The sequence below is a fragment of the Pelobates fuscus genome, chromosome 3 (assembly GCF_036172605.1).
Source record: "Pelobates fuscus isolate aPelFus1 chromosome 3, aPelFus1.pri, whole genome shotgun sequence".
NCBI lineage: Eukaryota > Metazoa > Chordata > Amphibia > Anura > Pelobatidae > Pelobates > Pelobates fuscus.
Genome location: NC_086319.1, coordinates 387,417,924 through 387,442,127, shown reverse-complemented (window position 1 = coordinate 387,442,127; position 24,204 = coordinate 387,417,924). Strand labels below are relative to the sequence as shown.

The 24,204-nt window shown below is 40.9% G+C and overlaps 1 protein-coding gene across 4 annotated transcripts in view; it reads right to left on the bottom strand.

Annotated features, from left to right (window-relative positions):
• The window catches only part of ARRB2 (arrestin beta 2), a 37,051-nt gene extending 14,410 nt beyond the window's left edge, over window positions 1–22,641 (bottom strand). The window contains exons 1-3 of one of the 4 annotated variants that reach the window (XM_063449650.1): window positions 22,364–22,641; window positions 1,581–1,611; window positions 964–1,024 (exon numbers count right to left, since the gene is read on the bottom strand). In XM_063449650.1, coding sequence (XP_063305720.1) covers window positions 964–1,024; window positions 1,581–1,611; window positions 22,364–22,377 — 106 coding nt within the window. In that variant the 5' untranslated portion in view covers window positions 22,378–22,641. Of the gene's footprint in view, window positions 1–963; window positions 1,025–1,215; window positions 1,392–1,580; window positions 1,612–1,768; window positions 1,795–12,883; window positions 13,030–22,363 lie in introns of those variants that run through there. The other 3 variants (XM_063449647.1, XM_063449649.1, XM_063449648.1) reach the window with 3 other exon arrangements.
• Window positions 22,642–24,204: the final 1,563 nt, after the last annotated feature.

The following is a 24,204-nucleotide window of genomic DNA, read 5'->3' as shown; positions in this document are numbered from 1 at the left end:
AATTGTGGAGCTTTGCAACAAAAGTAGACAGGTTGACCAGTTTCCTGTTGGGAACACAGAATACGGAGAATTAACTGGCAGAGGACCAGAGGATATGGGTTATGTCAGGGAGCGGTTTGCTCAGATTTCAAAAAGTATATTGTTGATCAATTACTGGGAAGTACGAGTGACCCTGAAATCCAAAAATTGCCAGTCTGCTCTTGGTTACAGGACAAATCGAGGAACATGCTGCTCGTTAATGAGGCAGCATGAAAAGTGTTTGTGGCCTAAGACAATCACAAGGACAAAAGGGTTAGGTGAATAGATTCACGAAACAGTGTGTAGATGTGCAATAATAAATAGCTATGGAGAAACTACAGTCCCATGACACTCTTCTATAATCCTGTAAGAAAAGGAGTGTGTCAGCAGCTGGCTGAGCGCTGGATGAATGCATTTAGTACAGCCAGAAAAATGTTGGCAGAGTTTATCCACAGAATAACCCAGACCTAAATAATAGCAGTTTAAATTACATTGCAATCTGTCATAGAGGACTCTGACAGAGATCGACGCCAAAGCTACATCCTCACAACGGATGAATGGCAGAAGCAGTAGCTGTACAATTCATTTCCTTTACCGAGGCTTCGGAGGATTTGTTAATGTGAAGCGAAAATCAGAGAAGGGCATGATGCAATATTTAGAAGTTAACGGAGACTAAAAATAATGTGGCTTTATTTTGACACAGACGATGGGTTAAACCTTTGCACTGGAATCATGCATAGGGCATCTGCTTTAGCACAACACAGCAAGTGCTGATCTGATATTCTCAACCCATGTTCTGAAAAATAGTGCAAAGAGCTAAAAGTGGGGCAATCACCACAGAAACACTGTATTGTTATCTCCTCTTTTTAAAACCCTTTGCTCAATATATTTAACACTGCAGAATTTGCACTGCATTTAAAGCACTAGATCTAAACGTGCACTTACCCACAGGTTCTACTCGATCCAGGTGATCCACAAAATCTCGTTTCCCCAGGTACACTGTAAGCTGCAATAAAAAAAAATAATAAAATAACACAACTAAAAGATGAACATTTAAGTTTCCCCCCCCCCAGGAGCTCTTATCAGGGTATTCGTACCATACACTGCACGATGGATGGGAAAACTAGTCCTATCAGCTCTTTACTCACTTCCCAGCCAACCAACCACCCAATACAACTTTTCTGCTAAAGTAGTTACCACATTCTGCAGTTGCTTCTTGTACACAGTGAGACCATGTGGTACAATGCACCGGATTCTATCCAGATCCAGGGAGTCGCAGGTTCCAGAGATCCTTTCGTCCAGATCCATTTATCAAGCCTAATGCTTCACCACTATCTGCTCTCCCTCTCCTGTTTATCTCTAAGCTTTCTCTCCCCACTCTCATCCCCTGGGAGATGCTTCTGGCCCCACGAGATAAGGACCAATCTACTATTGGTTGCTGAGAGGGACAGGGGGAACTATGGTGATAAAAAAAAAAAAAACATACAACCAATAGATTAACCCTTTCATGAATACAGGGTGTGAAAAGTTTGGACCAGCGGTGTCTATAATTTAGCACTTACCTTACAGTTAGGGCTGGACTTCTTGAATACGCTGAGGAGCAAAAGAGGAAAATAAAATAATGTAAACAAAAATGCTAACATCCAACTCTATAATTATATGTTCCACACCACAGTATCACACCACAATAACATGTTGTTCTCAAGGGGAAAGAAAAAAATATCAGAAGAGTATGTAATTTTAAACTTACGCGAGTGGCATACTGCGCTATATAAAAAGATCACCTGTCATTCAGTTGCAACATATATGTGTCAATTCTGAAACACACAATTACACACACTAGAGACACATGATTTTGGGTTTCCGGAGTATGTCTGATGAGCACAGCTTCCTTCCTGAAAAATGTGACACCCATTCGATAAACGCCTAAGCAGAAAGGGGTTAGAGGTGCCGGATTACAAGATTGTGAGTGATAATGAGAAACAAGAAGTAATGACAAGAAAGAGCTAGAGAGTGAGGGGCCTAGAATAAGCAGAGGAGGAAAAGAGTGGACACGGCAGAGCAACTCAGGGCCTCTACAATAATGGTGTATTTGTGAACATTGACAACTTATTGATGAACTGCATGAGTATTCACACTCAACCAGCTGGTAGGCTGCAGGTTGCATCTTTATAATACAAAGTAACTCCCAGCCAGTTAGATATGGGCTTCAGACCCTCCTAAAAAATGGCATGCCTGCGAAAATCCAATGGAGTGGCATGCCTGAATTATTCAGTTCCTACCAGCAGATGAGTGCCCAGTATTAAACAAGGGGCACTCATCCGTGGCCAGGTGTGTGTGTGTCCATGCCTAAAACAATAGGTGCTCAGGTGTCCAAGTATAAAAGCTAACAATGGCAGGTGTTAGTGTCAATGTGTTCGTGTGTGAGCCGGTCTGTGTAATTCATTGCGTATGCCAATGTTTGAATGTCAATATGTGTGTGTCTAACAATGTGCAAAATAACAAAATTGGTCCATCCCAACATGCAAATATTGCCCATATTCTCAATAATTCCAGCACCCTATTCAAATGATGTGGAGAGTAAGCTTGCTTTTCATCGTTCAGTGTGTATAAATTCCATTGCACAACTTTGTATAAGCAGTAATGATTTCCATAAACCTATGTACACACCAGAACAATAGCTGAGCACAAAGCTATTAAAGGGCACTCTAAGCAACATAGTGCACCAAACCTTGAAGTATTATTACAGCTCGTTGTCATTGTTATGGTGCCTAGAGTCTGAGTGCCACCTTGTGTCACATTACCTTTTGTTGCCCAGGCTAAACGGAGAGGGACCCTTCACATGGTCCCTCCCATGTCTCCAGCGGTTCAGACGCCAGCCGCTATAGTTCCGCCCCTTTTTTGACGCGGCGCGTGCGTGCCAATGTCCTGACGCTGATGGCGTCACGGACCAATTCTACCGTTGTGGCTATAATTTAAAGACATAGGGTATAAAAGGAGCACTCAGGGAATGGATCATTGCCCTGTTGTGATTTCTGTTTTCCGTTTTCAAGAGTGTGTTATATCCTGTGTCTATTCCGGTATTTTGATTTTAGCTTTCTCCTGACCACTCTCCGTTCTAACCTCCCTGACTCGGCTATTGTTTTTTTTTCGTTTCGCCGACTCGGCTTGTTCTAACAGCGTATAACCTGGCCATTCTAAGGACCGGTAGACGTGGTCTAAGCTATTATCATATCTATTTACTCTGCGTGTTGAGTCACAAGTTATCGTGACACCTTCCAGTTGTATGTCAAACTGTTAAGGAGTGGTTTGACAAAAAATAAAAAGGATATCCATGGCACCCGTGTTCTTAATCTGTCAGTGCCATACAGGCTGGGCAAGAACCCTGGTTTTTCGCAGTTTGACATGAATCTGAGTACACAGTTTTTTCCCCTTTTATTTAGAATGCCTTCCTAGACATTAGTAATTAGGTCCCAACTTAAATCTGCAAATTAAGCTTTAAACTTACCTGAAATTCAGCGCTGGGGTAAGTTTCACTAGGTCCAATCAAGTGCATCTCATGTGTTCGGACCCAGGGAGGGGGTTAGAGATGGAAAAAAGGGAGTAGGCACACTTAGCAATGCAGGGAGGGGCGCAAGTGTAGAATTGTAGAAGCTGATGTTTGTTGCCAGCATGTGTGATTTGGGATGAAACAGGTGTGTTTGGAAAATAGACAAAATTGGAAAATAATTCCATTCTAGTTACCTTTAACTTAAAGTATTAAAGTAGCTCTGTCATTTGTTTGCCCCCCTCTAACTCTCTCCCGACACACATTCTCTGAGACAGATGCAACTTATCTTTTCCAAGTATGTGTCAGTCCCACTGGGTCTTCTCTCACTGCGCCACCATCTTTGTGCCCTTCCTTCCCGTCAAATGATGTGCATGCCCACGTCTTCCAACGGACTTGCATTGACTCTCGCAATTGTGAGGGTCGGCACAAATTGCTACTGCAGTGACGCAACACTGAAAGGAGGTGAGTACAGCCAGTGACAAAGTTGACAAAGTCTTACTTTTGTCAATTTGAAGTTATAAATAGGGAAAAAGTAGTCCCTACTTTTCCTTATGTACAACAATAAGAGTATGCTTAGTTTAAATAGAAACAGAGCAGCAGAGGGAAAGGCAGGAAGGGGGGGTGGAGAGTGAGCATCCTTGCACTGATGTGGTTATGGTGCAAGGATCCTGTCTCTGTACTCATACACTGTAAACTTGCTTACTTTAAGAGAAAAATAATTGTCATATTTGCAGGAGAAGCACTACATTGATTTACTTATTCTCAATGCTACTCTATGAGAAACATTTAAATGGACGATGCCAAAAATTCAGCTACTCAAAGGTCAGTTAGAAGTTATATTTTTCTTAAATGCAAATTAATGCATTGGGGGAAAATAAATGTATTTTAGAAGTAGGAATCAAACCCCCAAAATGTGCTACACCCAGGTACTGTAGTGAATGGCAAGCCCTCAGAGCAAACATCAGTTCCCAGTGTGTCCTTGGGACAGTCATTTCATAGCATCATCATTAATGTCACTGCAGATACTTTGGAGGGCAGGCCTTTCTGCTGACGATACAAACATTGTCGGAAAAGAGATCATGTTCTCTTGGGGTTTTAACTAAGGTTTTAACTTTAAAGGGACATTTCACTCTAATGCTTCTGCCTCCAAAAACAATTTAACAAAAAAAAAACGCATGTACACTACAAAATAAATACTCTGCAAGAGAGATCCTTTGATGTGGAAGAGGAAGGCAATTTTGCTACCACTGTGCTTCATGGACAACATACAAGAAGAACCTATGATAAACAAACCGGTGCCAAAGCTTCCCTGGACCCAATGTCCGTACATGTGTGGAGATAATAGAAGCCCCCAGCCTTGGCCTATTATTACTGCTGTTTGTATAGCTGTACATTGAATGGGAGGGCGTCGATGTTTCCTACGGTCTCTCTTCCTTTAGGAATTTATAGATAAGGGATTTTAGTTATTTTTGTAACAAACACACCTCTGGCATCATGTTATAATAAAACCAAAATAAAAGTATACAATCCTCAAAGGCATTGTTGCAGCTTTACATATCTGGGGGAGAACTCTGAATCATTACAAAGGATGTGTTGTAAAGAGTACCGTGCTCATCTGCTTACCCTTTCCAGAGTAAGTTCAATGAAGCTGTACAACAACCCTTTGGAACAATACTACTGTCCCCTTTTCCAAAACAATATCTAGACAGCTTGAGTGTGCACAGTACGTACAACTTACATGGACATTTACTCCCTTCTCCGTCCAGCTCTGGTGAAACCGCAAGACATTGCCAATGCTTGGTCAGTGGTTTAGATGATCAAAGCAGTCAGCTTATTCATATTGTTCAAGCTGAGCTTCACAAACCAGCAGATAAAACAATGTTCAGATGGTAGTCTCTAACATTAAGTAGGATGTTGGAAGCTGACCCTGCCCCTATAAACCCCATTACCAATGGATGAAACAACAGGCTCCGAATGGAGAAGAAACCAGTTGCTTGAACTTTAAATGATGTTGGATGAGATTCTTTACTGAAGTCCAACTGTAGAAATCTCAGTACTAATTGGTTCCGAAGCAGAAACAGGACTTGTTATAAGTGACACCAATAGAATTTTTTTCACCTCCTAGAATAAACCTTGTTATCAATAACAATGAAACAGAATAGCAATGACATCTGATTCTAAACCTTTAGGAGGCGAGATTTCCTGTTCAGATATCAGGCACTGAATAGAAGAGGCACAAGGTGATATTGTTAACATTTTCACTACGACAGGAAGTTAATACTTTCCTTTTGAAAGTTCGATCTGGCATGAAAACTACCTAAAGGGCACAAATGCTATGACCACTACCTCTTTCCTTCCTTATTTTTAGAATTATGGGGATTATAATGACTGAAAAGGCACCTAGGATACCTGGATGATCTATACCACTGACGTAAGCAAATATTTAGACTTTCCTATTTTCTTTAAAAGCCATTAGACAAACACTGTAAACACCATAACCACTAAAAAAAACACTGCCGTGGTTATGGTGCCAGGATTATTTTCACAGCCTCCCAGAGCACATTTTCAAATAGTTTAATAACTTACTTGGCTCCTGCCAAGTGTCCGACTGCCACACGCTGCTGCAGAGAGCTTCCAGTTGGCTTCATTGAGCTAAGCTCAGTTGTGCAGGTCATCACCAGAGCTCGATCGGTCAATCAGTACGGCCTGCACATCTCAGTGGCAGGAGGTTCTGCTGCAGAAAGAGGCGACACTGGGTGCCCATAGTGAGGTGTCAAACTCTTCTTAAAATATTTGACTACTTACTCGGAATTGCACCATGATCACTGCAGGTTTTCCAAGATGGGTGCCCCAACCTGATGCGGTTGTGTTTGTTGTAAGGATTAGTAAGGTTGGAGGTTTGGAAAAGGAGTTTAGTGACATCAGGTATTAGAATATATAACAAGCAGAAGGATCTGCCATGCTAGTTGCTCCTAGTTTTAACCCCTTAAGGACCAAACTTCTGGAATAAAAGGGAATCATGACATGTCACACATGTCATGTGTCCTTAAGGGGTTAAATAGTCGGTTCTAAAGATTCCCATTTTACGTTTGGCATTAGACACCTTACTTAGTAAGTCCAGCTCTCAGGTAAACCACCTTGCAATCTGCCCAATTATGTACCGTGCACTCTGCTCAGGGGTGCATGCACATTGTATGCCAGAAATCTTGCAAAAGGCTGGTAATAAAAAATAAATACATAAATCCTGTCTCTGCCAAGGACAGTAGAAAAATAAATAAATAAAGACAGGGACTTGGGGGATTTGTTACATTATATAAGGTTAGGTGAGGAAATAGAGTAATGTGCTCAAAGCGACACTCCACTGAAGAGATACAAAATAAATGTCACTGTTTAGTAGATGTAACGCCAAATGAAAACTAGCTTGGACTTCGTTATGCATGTTTTCATTGGGGGGGTATATCTTAAAAACAACAGATCTTTTGTCTGCAGCCTTTGCATTACCTCCCCTTCTAACCTCACCCAGACGTTCTCCGGCTGTCCAATCACAGACTTCCCAGTGTAGCTCAATGAGAAGTCTTTGCAAGGCAGGTTCTCTGAGCAATTGCTGCCTATTGAATTTAGCTCCACTGTGCAAAACTTACAGGAAATAGCCGTACCTGATGTCTGCTTGAAAGCCAGTGAGGTACAACCAGGTTAATTTATAAAAGTGTCAATTTCTATTGAAATCAGCACTTTTTGCAAACTGACACTCTTCGCACAAAGTTGTTCAGCAAGTTAAAGTGCTTTAGGGGTCTGGAGTGTCCCTATTACTTTAAGTTTTAGGTTAAAAAAAAAAAATCTTGAATTTTAGTTTTCTGTGTGTCCTCGTAGATGGTTAATGTCTCTCTTGTATGTATGGTCTGTATCTGTTCGGAAAAACCCTAAACAGAAAATTGTGAAACTATTTCATTGACATTACAACATAAAAGGAAATATGTTTGCCATCTCTAGAACAAAGAAAATATATATATCATTTTTTTTAAAAACTGAACAAGAACACATAGAAGGATAAGACAGGCAATCATAGACGATAGACCGATTGATAGACAATATTGTATGCAAGGAATCCCCTGTTGCTGTCAGTTGCTGATAACTGAAGGAAACCATAACGTGATGTGTGCACATATCTCATCTGATATTTCCTTTCACGAAATTGTAAAAGGAGCTTTCAGTAAACTAACAGCATCTGTGCCATGGCTGCCAACAGCCAGGGGTAGGCAACCTCTGGTACGCTGGACTAGAAATTCCCTGATGCTTTGCCAGCAATATGGCTGCAAGAGAATTATGGTAGATGTAGTCCACAACACATGGAGTGCCAAGGGTCGTCTGTCCCAAGTCTAGGCAGTAGGTCCATTCATATTATCTGATCAACAGACTTGCCACCAATAGACAAACCCTGCTGGGCAGAATTATAGAATGTGATTTGTTCTGCTTTCACAGAAAATAATGAAAACATCAGGTATGGCTGTACAACATTCTGTACCCTGGAGATTTGCAGCAATAAGGTATTTTATTGTATGTTTACATCTATTGGAAATACTATGCATCAAAATAGAAAAAAAAGAATAAAAAAAAGTGTCATATTTACTCATATAGACCAAACTCTGTAAGATGATCCGTTACGTGCACACACTCATAGCTTAGCAGGTTTAGGAGTCAAACTTGCATGGCATGGGTAGGAAGCTCACGTACTTGGACATCTAAATCAGGAGTTATGCAATCCAAACATTGATTAGGGAAATAGAGGTGAGAACCCCCCCCGCAGTGCTTACTCAAAGCCCACAGTGTAAATGTCGAGATTACATTGACTAATTCATTGCACCATACTCATAGTAATCATACATCAGAGAAATATTATTGGGTGTTTTGAGAGTGCCTTTAACTATGTGAATTAAAAGCTTTTTTGTTTGTTTGTTTTTTTTTTTTTACTTCCTGCTAGCATCAGTGCAAAGGGTGACTACTTTGGCACAAACTGATTCAAAGGACTGATAATTCACGATTCCCTGTGCACACGGGAAATCATTGTAAAATGTCTGCAAAAATAGAATCATGGTAAATTAATGAGAACCGCGACCAGGTCATACATCAGATGTATGCTTTTATTATCACTGTTGCACCACAAACCAACAAGGGCGTGCAAAAATTGAACTGACAAGCGTAAGAAAATCAAACCATGCATTTCCTCTTTAAGCACTGTCCATTAAATTACGTTTTACTATATATGGATGTCTACTTGTGTACTTCTTACTTGGTTTGTAAAAGAATGTCACAATCACATACGTGCAAACTTAGTTGTATCTGGCTCTGCAAAAAGTTCACGTCCCAACTATTAGAGTGTGCTTGTAATATTTGTATGTAATAATATATCGTTTTTAAAAGGGGTAACTCACAGTGCAAAGTCTCAGGCAATAACATACACCTTGGAGTACACACGTGAGCCCAAACTAATCTAATATGTACACACTGTATAAAAAAGATATGCTTTGAAGAAGCAGGACTGGAAATTCCCACTGGTCAGAGAAAGTTTATGAGGCACTTTATGGTGTTAGCCTATTTATAAAACTGGAGCGTAGATACCAAATTGACACATAGTATATTTCTACTAAACGGTTTCAATTAAAATAACTGCTTAGGTTGTACGTAGTGGATTAAATGGATATGGTGAAATTAAGGTTGGAAGTGTCTCTTAATACAAATGCCTGGGCAGATTCTCCTCCTGTGATGTAAACGACAACCAGGAAGTGTCTCAGTACTGTCACAGATAGTTGCACCCACTGAAAACAAAGGATTAATTTCCGAATGAATGCATAAACAAGCTTAGGAGTTACAAATTTACCACAATGAAAAAAGGCTTACTTGTGCATGCTCAACTCACTTGCAACATCTCATATACGTACAAAAAAAAAAAAAAATAAGTAACAGTAGCTACAAGTATGTGATGTGGATATGGTATGGGTACTGTATGCAATTTGCTTTAGAGGCGAATGCAGCAGTTATAGTGCCACATAATGTTGAACTTTTTGAGCTGACAGGTGACACTAAATCTGTCAACCTTTGCTTTGAAAATTGGTTCGCCTGGTTCTGCCAGATTTGCTGAACTAGTAATTATGTAGAATGCACACAAAGCAAGTGTACACTAAAAAGAAGGGAAGTCTTATCTCAAGGACTGTGGAATTTGCAATATAATACATTCTCAGGGTTTTTTGTTTTTTTACACAAGAAAAATGCAATGAAAAATAGGCAATACTTTTATAGACTCAAAATGAAAATAAATAGCACAGAGGTTATATACCCAAACCTGCTTACTTTACAGTTAAATAGAAACACTTCTGGTAACAAAATGATGGTCAGGCCTTACATACTTACATCAACAGGTAAAGAACCAGTATGTACACATGATCAATGATAAAACTTTTTTTCCATAAAATATATACAAACAAGCACATAGATAAGGATACAACAAGCACCAAATGTAACACTTTCTAGTAGATAACTGTAAATAGTACACACCCAATGACAGATGGCCTTGTTACAGATATGACATACTGGGTCATTTTCCATTTAAAAAAAATATATATATATTGTACTTCTACAATAAATGAAAGTATGGAATGCATGCATTCATTTTCTAGCAATCTATACAGCCTACTTATATTCGAAACACTGTCTGTACAAACAGTACACAAATCCTACAACAAAACAAACTCATGATTTGTTATACAATTACAAGTGCAACAATGTATAGACTCAAGGTTAACATGAAATAGTTTGCTAATATACTCAGTACATACACATTATATAGAGAACATACATAGCTCAAAGAGAACTACCATCAGAATATAAACAAAACACGCAACAGGAATCATATAGCCATATATTCAGGACATTCCATGCAGAATGCACAGGATAGCCACACTGAGCATACACACACCCTCAGGACACACTTTACAAGCACAAACTCATTAAACACTCCACGTCTTAACAGATGAAGCCCAGATATGCACGAACGACATACACAGTACAGACATATATTCATTGAAGTTGAAACACACGATGTACACACAGAAGTAGACTAATTACACATACATTAAATATAAAAATACACAAGGTTCACACACAGTGTGGCAGAATATAAAAAAACACATATACAACACACTTAACGTTGTGTACAAAGTGTGTACGCAAGATAACTCATAGGAACATATGATACATGACAAGCACAGCATATCTTCTGATGAAAGTAAAACAATTTTTATATATAAACACACTATAAATGATATGCACTGTATTTATGTAATTATATAGAATACTCATGACATGAAATGTACATAGTAGATAAGAAGTGAAATATATTATAAGTGATACACGGTATATTAAATATGTGATAGAAGACACAATGAATCTGTGGATGTGAAATAGACTGTATGACACGCAATATATATATATATATATATATATATATATAATAAATGACACGGCATAGATAACACACAGTATGGATAGTGTATATGACAGTATAAATGACAAAATGTAGATAGCATAAATTACACAGTATACATAATAAATTCAACACAGAATAAATAACACACAGATAGATAATTTAAGTGTTAATATAAATTACATTATATATATATACACATACATACACACACACACACAGATGCTGGGTCCCCTGTATAACATACAGTGAATCTAATATTGTAATATACATAGTGTGCATGTAGAGATGCTGTGTCCCCTGTAGAACACACACACACACACACACACAGTGTGTGTATCACACACACACACACACACAGTGTGTGTATCACACACACACACACACACACACACAGTGTGTGTATCACACACACACACACAGTGTGTGTATCACACACACACACACACAGTGTGTGTATCACACACACACACACACAGTGTGTGTATCACACACACACACACAGTGTGTGTATAACACACACACACACACAGTGTGTGTATAACACACACACACACAGTGTGTATAACACACACACACACAGTGTGTATAACACACACACACACAGTGTGTATAACACACACACACACAGTGTGTATAACACACACACACACACAGTGTGTATAACACACACACAGTGTGTATAACACACACACACACACAGTGTGTATAACACACACACACAGTGTGTATAACACACACACAGTGTGTATAACACACACACACACAGTGTGCATAACACACACACACACAGTGTGCATAACACACACACACACAGTGTGCATAACAAACACACACACAGTGTGCATAACACACACACACACAGTGTGCATAACACACACACACACAGTGTGCATAACACACACACACACAGTGTGCATAACACACACACACACAGTGTGCATAACACACACACACACAGTGTGCATAACACACACACACACAGTGTGCATAACACACACACACACAGTGTGCATAACACACACACACACAGTGTGCATAACACACACACACACAGTGTGCATAACACACACACACACAGTGTGCATAACACACACACACAGTGTGCATAACACACACACACAGTGTGCATAACACACACACACAGTGTGCATAACACACACACACAGTGTGCATAACACACACACACACAGTGTGCATAACACACACACACAGTGTGCATAACACACACACACACAGTGTGCATAACACACACACACACACACACAGTGTGCATAACACACACACACACAGTGTGTATAACACACACACACACACAGTGTGTATAACACACACACACAGTGTGTATAACACACACACACACACACAGTGTGTATAACACACACACACACACAGTGTGTATAACACACACACACACACAGTGTGTATAACACACACACACACACACAGTGTGTATAACACACACACACACACACAGTGTGTATAACACACACACACACACAGTGTGTATAACACACACACACACACACAGTGTGTATAACACACACACACACACAGTGTGTATAACACACACACACACACAGTGTGTATAACACACACACACACACACAGTGTGTATAACACACACACACACACACACAGTATCTATAATATAACACAGCCCCTCTATACACTGTGTGCCTGCTGGGTGTATATAGTGAGCATTGTGCACTCTCTCTCCCCCCATATAATATAATATAATATACTGTATGGTTATATGTATGTATGTATGTATGTATGTATGTGTGTGTGTGTGTGTGTGTATCTATATCTATAAAGCTATTAGCGGAGCTGCTCACCGGGTTCCCGCTCTCTCTCCCATCTTCCCGGATCCTCGGTTTGATCTGGAGAGCGCGCTCCCTAACCCCCTCCCCTCGGGGCCGCGCACGGTCTCACGCATGGCGCTGCAGGATGGGCGCAGCGCGCGCACCGACCCTTCCAAAGGCCCCCGATTGGCTGCCTGGGCCGGGGAACGCGACAGGGCACGCAAACCCGGGCGTCAGCGTTTCCCTCCACCCCTCCTCAGCCAATCATCAGAGGGGCGGGGAGTGACGTCTTAAGGGGGTGTGGCCAGGCATCCCGTGAGGGGTACGGAGACGGCCGCCTTCTGATTGGCCAACGCCATCACGTGCGACGTTATGCAAATATCCTCATACGGAGCGCTGTTCTTATTGGCTGCATTATTAGGGCTCTGACAAGCTGCTGCCCTCTGGGGCTGCTGTCATGTCAGACCAATAGCAGAGCTGCTCCTGTGGACTACATTTCCCGTGATGCTCAGCGAGCCATCATAATAACATTGCCACATAGGCTATCAATAAATGACCCTGGGGACATTGGGTCATCCTGATTATAAAATGGCAGTCCCCCCTGCTGAGTGCACCTGCTGCTTTTATTTAACAGGAATATCTACAAATTATTATGTATTGAACCTGCATGGTTTTTTTTAAACACATGTATAGTCTTAATGTTATGAAAAGTGCTGCCCCTTAAAGTAATGTGTAGAAATAAAATAAAAATCATATGCTTCAGGAGGACCAGCCAAGATTGTCCACTCAGTATTGAATGATTTTACTCCAGATGTTTATGAATTATACATTGTGCAGGGCAGCACTTTTTATTTGCTGTCCATCAGCATCAAGGTGCTACATGACAGAAAATGTAGGTGTTAAATTGTTGTGTAACTATGTTATTGTGTTTTTTACATATATACAGGATGGCCCAAAAGTAGGTACTGTATACAGTTGAAGCAATGAAAGTAATCACAACAGAGTACACCTGTATATGGGCAGACATACACACTGAGACACAACAATGTGACAGTGAAAGGGACACTATAGTCACCAGAACAACTACAGCTTAATGTAGTTGTTCTGGTGAGTATAATCATTGCCTTCAGACATTTTCATGTAAACACTGCCTTTTCTGAGAAAAGGCAGTGTTTACATTGCCCTTGGGGACACCTCCAAGTGGCCACTCCTTAGATGCCACTGGAGGTGTTTCCTGGCTCAGGGCTGCACAGTAAGCAGCCCTGACGTTCAGCATCCCCACGTTCTGCATGGAGACGCTACATTTTCCTCATAGAGATGCATTGATTCATTGCATCTCTGTGAGGAGGTCCTGAATGGCCAAAACAACATTTTACCCCGCCCCTATGCCAATTTAAGCCAATAGGGAAAGCATTGGATTGGCTAAAAATTGGGCATTTTGATGATGTCACAAAGGGGGCGGACCCGTGTGGCGTTGGAAATTAGGTGAGTTTTAAACTTTTATAGGGGGACTAAGAGGGGGCAAGCCACCTAAATGGTGGGTTTAGCACTATAGGGTCAGGAATACATTTGTGTTCCTGACCCTATAGTGATCCTTTAAATTTCAGGCATTTAAATACCAGTGTGACATTTGGAAAGTTGAGGGCAGCTAACGCTGACTCTTTTGCTTCTCAGTCTTTAGACACCCCTTGCCACCTCCACTTTAACATGAGATAGTTCAATAAAATGCTACATGTATAATTCCCTGGGTATCACATTTGTTGTTGTTTTTTTGTTTTTTTCTTTTGTTACACAGCCAAATAGCTAAGTAAAAGTTAGGGCTGTGCTTTAAAATAGATATAGATATAGAGAGACAGACAGATCAAAAGTTTTATTTTAGAATTTACAGGAGTGTGCCACGTGGCATCATTCTCCTTAGTGCATCCTTACTCTGGTATGATTTCAAGTAGTAGTTACACACAGGGATACTTACTATAGTAAGAATTGTTGGAAATTCAAAGTGAATATAAATTAACCATAACAATTTATTCAAAATTAAGTTGCTATGGATGGGGAGCTACTGATTGGCTTAGAAAATCAGCTGACTAAGCCAATCAGTGGCACCCATGCCTGGTGGTACTCCACACTTCCTGAAACTGCATTTACAAAACTAGATGCTGCTGGAGACAGGGAGATCCGGCACTACAACCTTTTGAGAATGTTTATAATTAAGTTGTTATGGTGCCCATACAATTTCTTTAAGGCTAAAAAAAGCTGAATTAGAAAAAAATCCCAAATTCAGCTCTGCTACCAGATAAATTATTCTATTATTCTAAAATTTCAAATTCACTCTGATTTCTCACTTAAGTGAATTATCAAGTCAGATTCAGAGAACAAGGAACTGTCACTAACTGAGTAGTGACGGTTAATATTTAAAGTGGCACTCTGACACCACATCTACTATTGCTGCTTGTAATGGTTATAGTGCACAAAGTCTCCCGTGTTAGTGTCAAATAGTTTGAGTAATTTGGCAAAGTCCAGGGCTTTCTTGTCGCCTAAAGACATATATTATGACTTGGTTAATGTGCAAAGGAACTTCTGCAATAGTCTTTAAACTTTAGACAGCACAGCATTTATATATTTATATAAGGGGTGTTTCTTATCCCCCCCCCCCCCCCTCCCAACCCCTTGCTGAGTTGTTCAGAGTTAGAGTTGCCATATTACTATGATTTTCTGCCCACGTACACATACATATTTAGTTGAGACTATATCTTATAATCTTGCATAATCTCAGACACGATCTGCACAGTAGCATAGAGATGCAGTTTTTGTCACGGACATCAGGTGACGTATGTGTACATACATGGTAGAATACCCTGATAACGGGGGTTTGTAAGGAACCATGAGTCAGTTAGTGCCTATTAGGGTATGCACAGAACTCTGTTGCAGAACGTGGGCTATATTGATTCTGCACACTGCCACACAAATAAACATGCACAGGATATTTTACTAGGGTGTGCACCTAAGGAACATTTATTTTTATTCAACAAATTAAACCTTAGCTGAATTCATTTTTAAAACTGTTCACGTTGGGCCTTCTACCATTGTAGTTCTAAATCAGTTAGAGTATAATGGGTTTTCACCCACAGTAATGACATACACAATACCTGGATGAGGTGTCAGCTCAGCTACCTAAACAATCATCATAAAACCAAAATGTACACAACAATGAATATTCTTCTTTCACATAAGATACAGTTACTTTAAATAACCTGGTAATGGCAGAATAAATATTTTCATGTCAGTCTACGATGTTCTAAAATATTTATACAGGGAGACAACCAGACCTTTGCAAAACATAACATTCTAGCATGAAAGCATTCTCCTCATTCACTTTATACAATGTGCATTCTCCGTGTTTCCTGATTGGAATAACAAAATTCTACCAGATATGAAATGTACATTGTTTTCATAGACTCATATATAGAAAGCAACACTTTCTACTAAAAATATATAGATTTTTCTCAAGGTCCTTGTAACGGACCGTTTTGCACACAAGAGGTTAAAAACCGTTTAGGCGATATTCCCCTTTCAGATGCACAGGCAGCTACTGCAATCACCAATCTCCCGAACTGCAAACACAAGAGTTCTCCAACTCCCGAACTGGAACCATACGAATCCTCCAACTCCCGAACAGGAAACACACGAATGCTGTTAAACAGCCGAACAGGAAAAAACATACAAATAGCTTACACTCCTGGCAGTCGCACTGTAACAGCATACAGCCCAATTCCCCCAAAGAACGAGACGACACTTCGTTTGAGGGTCAAGCGGAACTGCTTTACTGGGGCTACCTGCCCGGCTTTTATGCAGGTCTCCCACCTGGTGGACACTGCCCGAGGGGACCAGATGGAAAACTAGGACATATAATGGACAGTGACCAATCACAGACACACAGGGTTAAAACACTCCCACAATGCATTATAATCCCTCCTCTCTGTCCTGGAGATAATTGGGAAGTAATTCAATTATCTCCAGGGACACAGGCAAAACTCCATTGAGCACATGTTGGTTAAAAGACATAAAAATACATACTGTTACGAATATTACATAGAACATACACATTCTACCTATCCCCAGATAGCTTAGATCTGAGCGCACATTTATACCGAATGACGCTCAGATCACATACATACAGTTCAATCGCCATGGAGCTAAAGTCTTTCCCATAGTCTTTCGTTACACGAATAGGCTCCATGGCATGGCTATCTGGGGTAATGCTGTTCATATGGTTAAACTACCAAATGTACCTGCGTTCGGTTAAATGACCGAACGCAGAAGCAGGGAGGCTGGCGGCTCAGCGGTGTTCGCGCAAATAAGTGTCAGTTTTTAGTTCCATAGTTTGGGCGCTGAACACTGGTGGCCGTTCGGGACTTTACAATGGCCGCCGCCACGTGTTAGCTACACGAACAGCGGCCACCCAGCGTTCACCAATTAAGCTGCGGTTAACCGTAGCTTCTGGGAGGTCAATGAATGGCACACTCCAGTTCCCAGGTGGTCGATCGTTTGGTAGTTTGTTCGGTAGATTGAATCTACCGAATGCCCAGGCAGAAAGGCACGAATAAGCCTTTCTGCAGGGAAAATAAAAGGTTTTTAACATGGGGCCATAGTCCAGCGGCAAGAGGTGGGCAACCAGGCTCCTCCAGTGGCCAGTGGCGAGGTTGGTTCCGCCACAGTCCTGTAATGAGATCGACAACATTCTACCAGAACTCTAATTTTCCTCTTAAAGGAACAATCCAACTACCATAGCCTACTGTAGTTGTTATGGTGCCAGGAGAGACCTTGTGCTGCCTCAAAGTAGCCGAGTAGTCATACTGTTTTAGTACTGTTTGATAACTTACCTGATTCCCTTAAGCACCAGAAGAAGCCATTTGCCACTGCGGAGTAAATCCTGATCAATATAGGCCCGTGCTCAGTGACTGGGAGTGCTCAGCGGTTTGCCTACCTCCTGTGGGACAGCACCAGGGCACTCGAGCACCATAAACACTACAATGGGCTATAGTATTCAAGCTGCTTGGAGTGTTCCTTGAAAATTACCTTGTGACAGTAAAATATTCTACCATGATACTGTTTCTTCCCCTCATAGCTTTATATTGAGAAAGCACAGCAATCTACCAGAAAGTATACATTCTCCTTATACACACATGTCAAGAGAGCATTCTTATATTAAAAGCATGGCATTTACCGTAACTATAATGAACATTCATTCTCCTTATGCACTTGCACTGAGAAGGCACAATGTTCTACCATGTTGAATGGTCATTCGTTATTCTCAAAGACACACTGAGAAAGTAGAACATTCTAGTAGGAATAATGTTCATTATTTAAATAAACATGCATTAAAAAAGCACAACATTAGCCAAAACCTTGCGTCCCAAGATGAGCAACATACTACCCACCACACCTACTATGCTGCATGTTTGGGACAACCACAAAGTGAAGTTCTCCTCTTGGAGTCTGGTTTCGTTAGGCACACCACTCCGTTATTTTAAATATTTCATTCCTACATTTGGCAGCAGGGGGTGAGAAAGCAGGGGATTAACATTTCTCCACCAAATCTGGAAAGAAGATGGGTTGATTGCCTACTCCCAACTTAAATTGACTTATGACCTGCCCCAGACGACATACTTACATTACCTACAATTACAATCCCTATTGAGACACTTCAACCAAACTAAGCTGAGATACCCAAAGTGCAACAAATATCCATTATTGGGAAAATGTGTATAGGTCTTGCACCGCGAACTAAGGTAATATCGGTCTGTTATGACACACTACTCCCGACACCCAAGTACACTAAAGAATGGGGGGAAGGATCTGGGCCGTGAGATTCCTAATGCCGCCTGGAACCGTGCCTTTATGATCCACAAACCATTAACAAAATGTAACTCACATGTAGAACTGATTACGAAAATTGCTACCAGATGGTACCATTGACACGGTTAGCGCACATGTTCCCAAACACATCAGACAAATGTTGGAGGTGTAACTTGCAGAGGGGAACCATGTTACACATCTGGTGGGACTGCTCAATAATCAGACCCTTCTGGGAACAGATATCTAGGCTAATCTCTGACATTCTAAATTAACCAATGCAGGCATCCGCAGAGTTTTTTCTCCTGTGTATGTTCCCACACACATGAATAAACATCAAGCGACCCTAGCATTTCACATACTGATAGCCGCAAACTTGTTTTTGGTTAGGAAATGGAAATCCACGAGTGCCCCGACAATAAGGGATGTGGTTCAACAGGTAGCCCTCAACGTTCAATATGAGAGGATGGCCCACCAGAGTTCCGACAGAGATCATGAGAGATTGAATGTGTGGAGTCTATGGGAGGAATGGTTAGGGGGTCATGATATACCACAATGCAAATAACCACCGATACCACAGGTCCGAGACCAATAAAACAATGGAATAGGCAGACTCGACCCCACCCCCCCACCACCTCACTTAGAAATGTTTACAGGGAGTTGACCCCTGGGTCCATCCACCTTGACCCTTGCTCGCCCACATAACCACAATGCCCCACAGGGGCACACCACGTGTTTGGACACACCCGCTAGCTTCTATTCTCTATTCTCTACTCTTTCTCCACTTCTTGCTTTTCCACTATTCCACCTACTGTCCCCCAATCCAGCAAGCGCTGGGTTACCCCGAAAAATCTGGTGTTCTCCAGGGTACGGCAACACACAAACAGTGCAGAACCCAAGAATGACCTACACTTGGCCTAGTGTGCTTATCCCTACCCATTGTGATATGTGATTAACAGGGTAAGGCAACCATGGAACCTGATATGCACCACAATATGCAGCCTGTTCCACAACTATATCTACCGTTGCCAAGCACAGGTTGCGTAGCTTAACCTGTTCCGCCAGTACAAAAATTCTGTATCTTCTTGTGATGCATATGCTTTAACCCTGTGTTTATGTTGAAGTTTAAGTTTTTGCTTATATATAAGCCTTTGTTATTACATATCTCTAACATGTATGTACCTGACTCACCGGAATAAATAAATAAAATAAGATAGCACAAAATTCCGCCAGGAGATGTGCATTAAAAAGCATTCTACCAGTAGAATGTACATTTACTTAAAGCCCTACAGAGAGAAAACACCTGCATTCTACTATATACCAAGACAATGCACAAAGAGCACAGCATTCTACCAGGAAATGTGCATTCTGATCACAGTCTTACGCGGAGAAAGCACAGCATTCTATCAGGGGAATGTACATTCTGCTCATATCCTTACCGAGAGAAAGCACAGCCTTTTATCAGGGGAATGTGCATTCTGATCACAGCCTTACAGAGAGAAAGCACAGCCTTTTATCAGGGGAATGTGCATTCTGCTCATATCCTTACAAAGAGAAAGCACAACATTCTATCAGGGGAATGTGCATTCTGCTCATATCCTTACCGAGAGAAAGCACAGCCTTTTATCAGGGGAATGTGCATTCTGATCACAGCCTTACAGAGAGAAAGCACAGCATTTTATCAGGGGAATGTGCATTCTGCTCATATCCTTACAAAGAGAAGGCACAACATTCTACCAGGAAATATGCATTCTGATCGCAGCCCTACATAGAGAAAGCACAGCATTCTACCAGGGAATGTACATTCTGCTCATATCCTTACAGAGAGAAAGCACAGCATTCAGATCACAGCCTTACAGAGAGGAAGCACATCATTCTACCAGAAAATGTGCATTCTGATCACAGCCTTACAGAGAGAAGCACAGCATTCTACCAGGAAATGTGCATTCTGATCACAGCCTCACAGAGAGAAGCACAGCATTCTACCAAGAGAATGTGCATTCAGATCACAGCCTTACAGAGAGAAAGCACAAGATTCTATCAGGAAATGTGCATTCTGATCACAGTCTTACACAGAGAAAGCACAGCATTCTACCAGGAAATGTGCATTCTGATCACAGCCTCGCAGAGAGAAGCACAGCATTCTACCAAGAGAATGTGCATTCTGATCACAGCCTCTCAGAGAGAAGCACAGCATTCTACCAAGAGAATGTGCATTCTGATCACAGCCTTACAGAGAGAAAGCACAGCATTCTATCAGGAGAATGTGCATTCTGATCACAGCCTTACAGAGAGAAGCACAGCATTCTACCAGGAGAATGTGCATTCTGATCACAGCCTTACTGAGAGAAAGCCCAACATCCTACCAGGAGAATGTGTTTTCTGTCTCTAGCCTTATGTGGAGAAAGCACAGTATTATGCCAGGAGCTCACTATGTTCTGACATAGTTTCATAAATTAAAACACCTGCTATGTAAACAGTGTTGTAGAATTATTAATAGCCTTATACCATTGTTTTATTGCTGGCTCACAGTTAAAGAGAAACTGTTAATTCTCTGAAAGTGACAGTTCTGTCCTTTACCAAGAAGAATTTACAGGGGTAAGAAGTGCATCGCAGGCAACTATAAAATTCACTTAATTCTGACGCATTAAAGGGGATTTCTATGGAAATCTGCACTTTTTGCTTAATGAAAAAAAAAGGACACAAAAAACAGGGCTCACTCTTACAACAGTTCAAGAAGCAATATATTATAGCAATACATGTTGCTGGGACCAATTCGTACAACATAAAAGATGTAGTGCACTCAATCACAATGACAAAGCTCACGGAATGTAATATATCGGTTTTTTTTTTAACAGCTAAGCTAGGCTAAAATAATGTGGGTTTAGTTACCGTATATGTTCATACATAGCACAAGCCTGCCACAATGCCAATGTACCTCTTTTTGGCAGGTTCCATCCTAGCACGTAATGCCTGCTTTGATGAGATTATTCCTATTAAGGTAAAATAAGGCCCTGGAATGAGGCACCTGTGACAGCGAGGCATATATATATTTATATCTCAAGCAACATTTAAAAAGTGCCACTTGATATATCTGAAAAAAACGTTTCTCTAATACTTGCTGATAATCTGTGAGAGAATTGACAGGAGATTTGAAGAATGATAATGAAAATGATGTGGGTGCTGATTTTCAGTGAGCAATAAGCTAGGGGTTGGTCCGAAAAAAAGAAAAGCAAATAATTATAATTTATATAGGGCCAACATATTCTGCAGGGCATAACAACTAGAGAAAGGGGCAAGGCCTTGCTCAAATTAGTTTACAATCTATAAAATAGTATCCTGGGTGAGATCTTACAGCTACACAAAAGTAGCCAATTTTCTAGGGAAATAATTATTATATTTATCATGAGTGCGATTTGAAATGCATTCTCTGTACAAAATACATTCATTTTGTATTGTTCTGTAATCCAGAGACATAAAAGGCTCTGTTACTTGCTAGAGAGTCGTGACTGCAGTGGGATCTAGTATGAAATCCATTTTTGTGCTATGGGATTGATGCCCAAACACCTTTCTAGCTACAAAAGATCTAATGTTGCTACGCAATCTGGTGTTGCTAAGGACCATTTCTTGTTGCTATGGTATATCTGTGCTGCCAAATACCTTTCTTGCGGCATTGGATCCCTTGATGCTATGGAATCTCTTGTCGCTATGAACCATTCCTTGTTGCTATGGGGTCTTTGCTGCCAAATACCTTTCTTGCTTCCTGGGATCTCTTCGCGCCATGAAAGATTGTACCGATACAGGATATTTGTCACAAAGGACCTTCCTTGTGAAAAGAGATCTCTTGTTGCTATGGAATATCTCCTGTTACTAAGGATATTCTTGTTGCTATGGAACCGTTGTTGCCAAGGAGCTTCTAGCACTTGAAAAGAGATATTTTGTTGTCATGAAAAGCCATGTAGATATGGCCAGAGATATGTCAGAAGGCTGCCTAAGAATCATAAGAAGTATAGTCCATAGCAATTGAGAATGTTACGTTGTTAAGGACTTTGCTCATTTTGACTGTAACTATTTAAAGCTGCTGTAAGTTGTGGTTCTTGTCTGCTGCTATACAGTTTGACTCCCAGTGCACAATACCACTGCAGCTGCTGTGGACTATGTGTCCTTTCATATCTGGTTCTTTAACTCTGTGGAATACACCTATTTTTACTGTGTGTACTATGACACAGACTGATTCCATGCTCAAATAGGGACCGGTGCACACACAAATTATACTATTTTAAGTGTCCCGAGGCTAAAGAAAGTCACATTTCTCAAGTCAGAAATATGGGGATTGACATCATACGTCCATACGGTTTTCAAGGGGCACTATAAACAACATAATCGCTAGAGCAGGAATAGGCAACCTTCGGCACTCCAAATGTTGTGGACTACATCCCCCATAATGCTCTTACACACATAATGCTGGCAGAGCATCATGGGAGGTGTAGTCCAAAACATCTGCAGTGCCGAAGGTTGCCTATGCCTGCGCTAGAGCTTAATGCACTGGTCATGGTGCTATGAGTCTTGTGCTGCTTTTCCTGTAAAAACATTATCAAGTCATCTGACAAAAATAAGGACTATTATTGAATTCAAATCCTGACCTTTTACCTTCCACTGGGATGAATAGCCAACCTTGGACAGCGATCATAGGCTTCAAGAAGGACTAACCCACCCCGTGTTTGTAGGCAATCCCGAATCACTGCGGTTCAAGGTTGGATGTCTTTGGACAAGTAATGTGTAAGAGAAACGTCTGTATTATCTGAATAGTCTGAGCTATGTCAGGAGTGCATTTTTTGTTTCAAACCACTTGAAGACATGTTGACAGAAATCTGTGGAAATGGCACACAAAGACTCATACCACAATAACCACTGTAATTACCATACACAGCTGTGGTTATGCGGTTTAGACTGTTGCTTTAAGCCCACTACTATGTCAAAGTACCACAATACAGTTGTACTAATGCATTACTGGTGTCACTGCCCAATCTGGAACATAAATTGCGAGGAAAGTCCTCCCCAGCCGAGATGCCTATTCTGTGTGCAAACTTGTTCAAATGGGCAAATACCCTTCTCGACTGGAACAGTTTTTCTGCGAATAAAATTAAAGGGACACTGTAGGTATCAGACCACTTCATCTCAATTTAGTGGTCTGAGTGTCCCCTCATTATAACTCTGTAAGTGAAAACCATGTCACTTTGTTGTAATGGAAGTCTTTACATTGCAGGTTTAAATGTCTCTATTGTCAATCAGACAGCCACTATAGATAATTCCTCCAAAATAGCTGAGTGAAACTCTGCTATTTTAATCAAATGGTCTAATAGAGACCATTTTATTGGCACAGTGTGGCGTTTTGCCATGCATGCGCATTAGTCTCAAAATGCTTCCTATGGGATGAACACAGCCAAGGAGGTGGGACCATCCATGATGAAAGCAGCGCAGTGTGGGATAAATGGTACTCA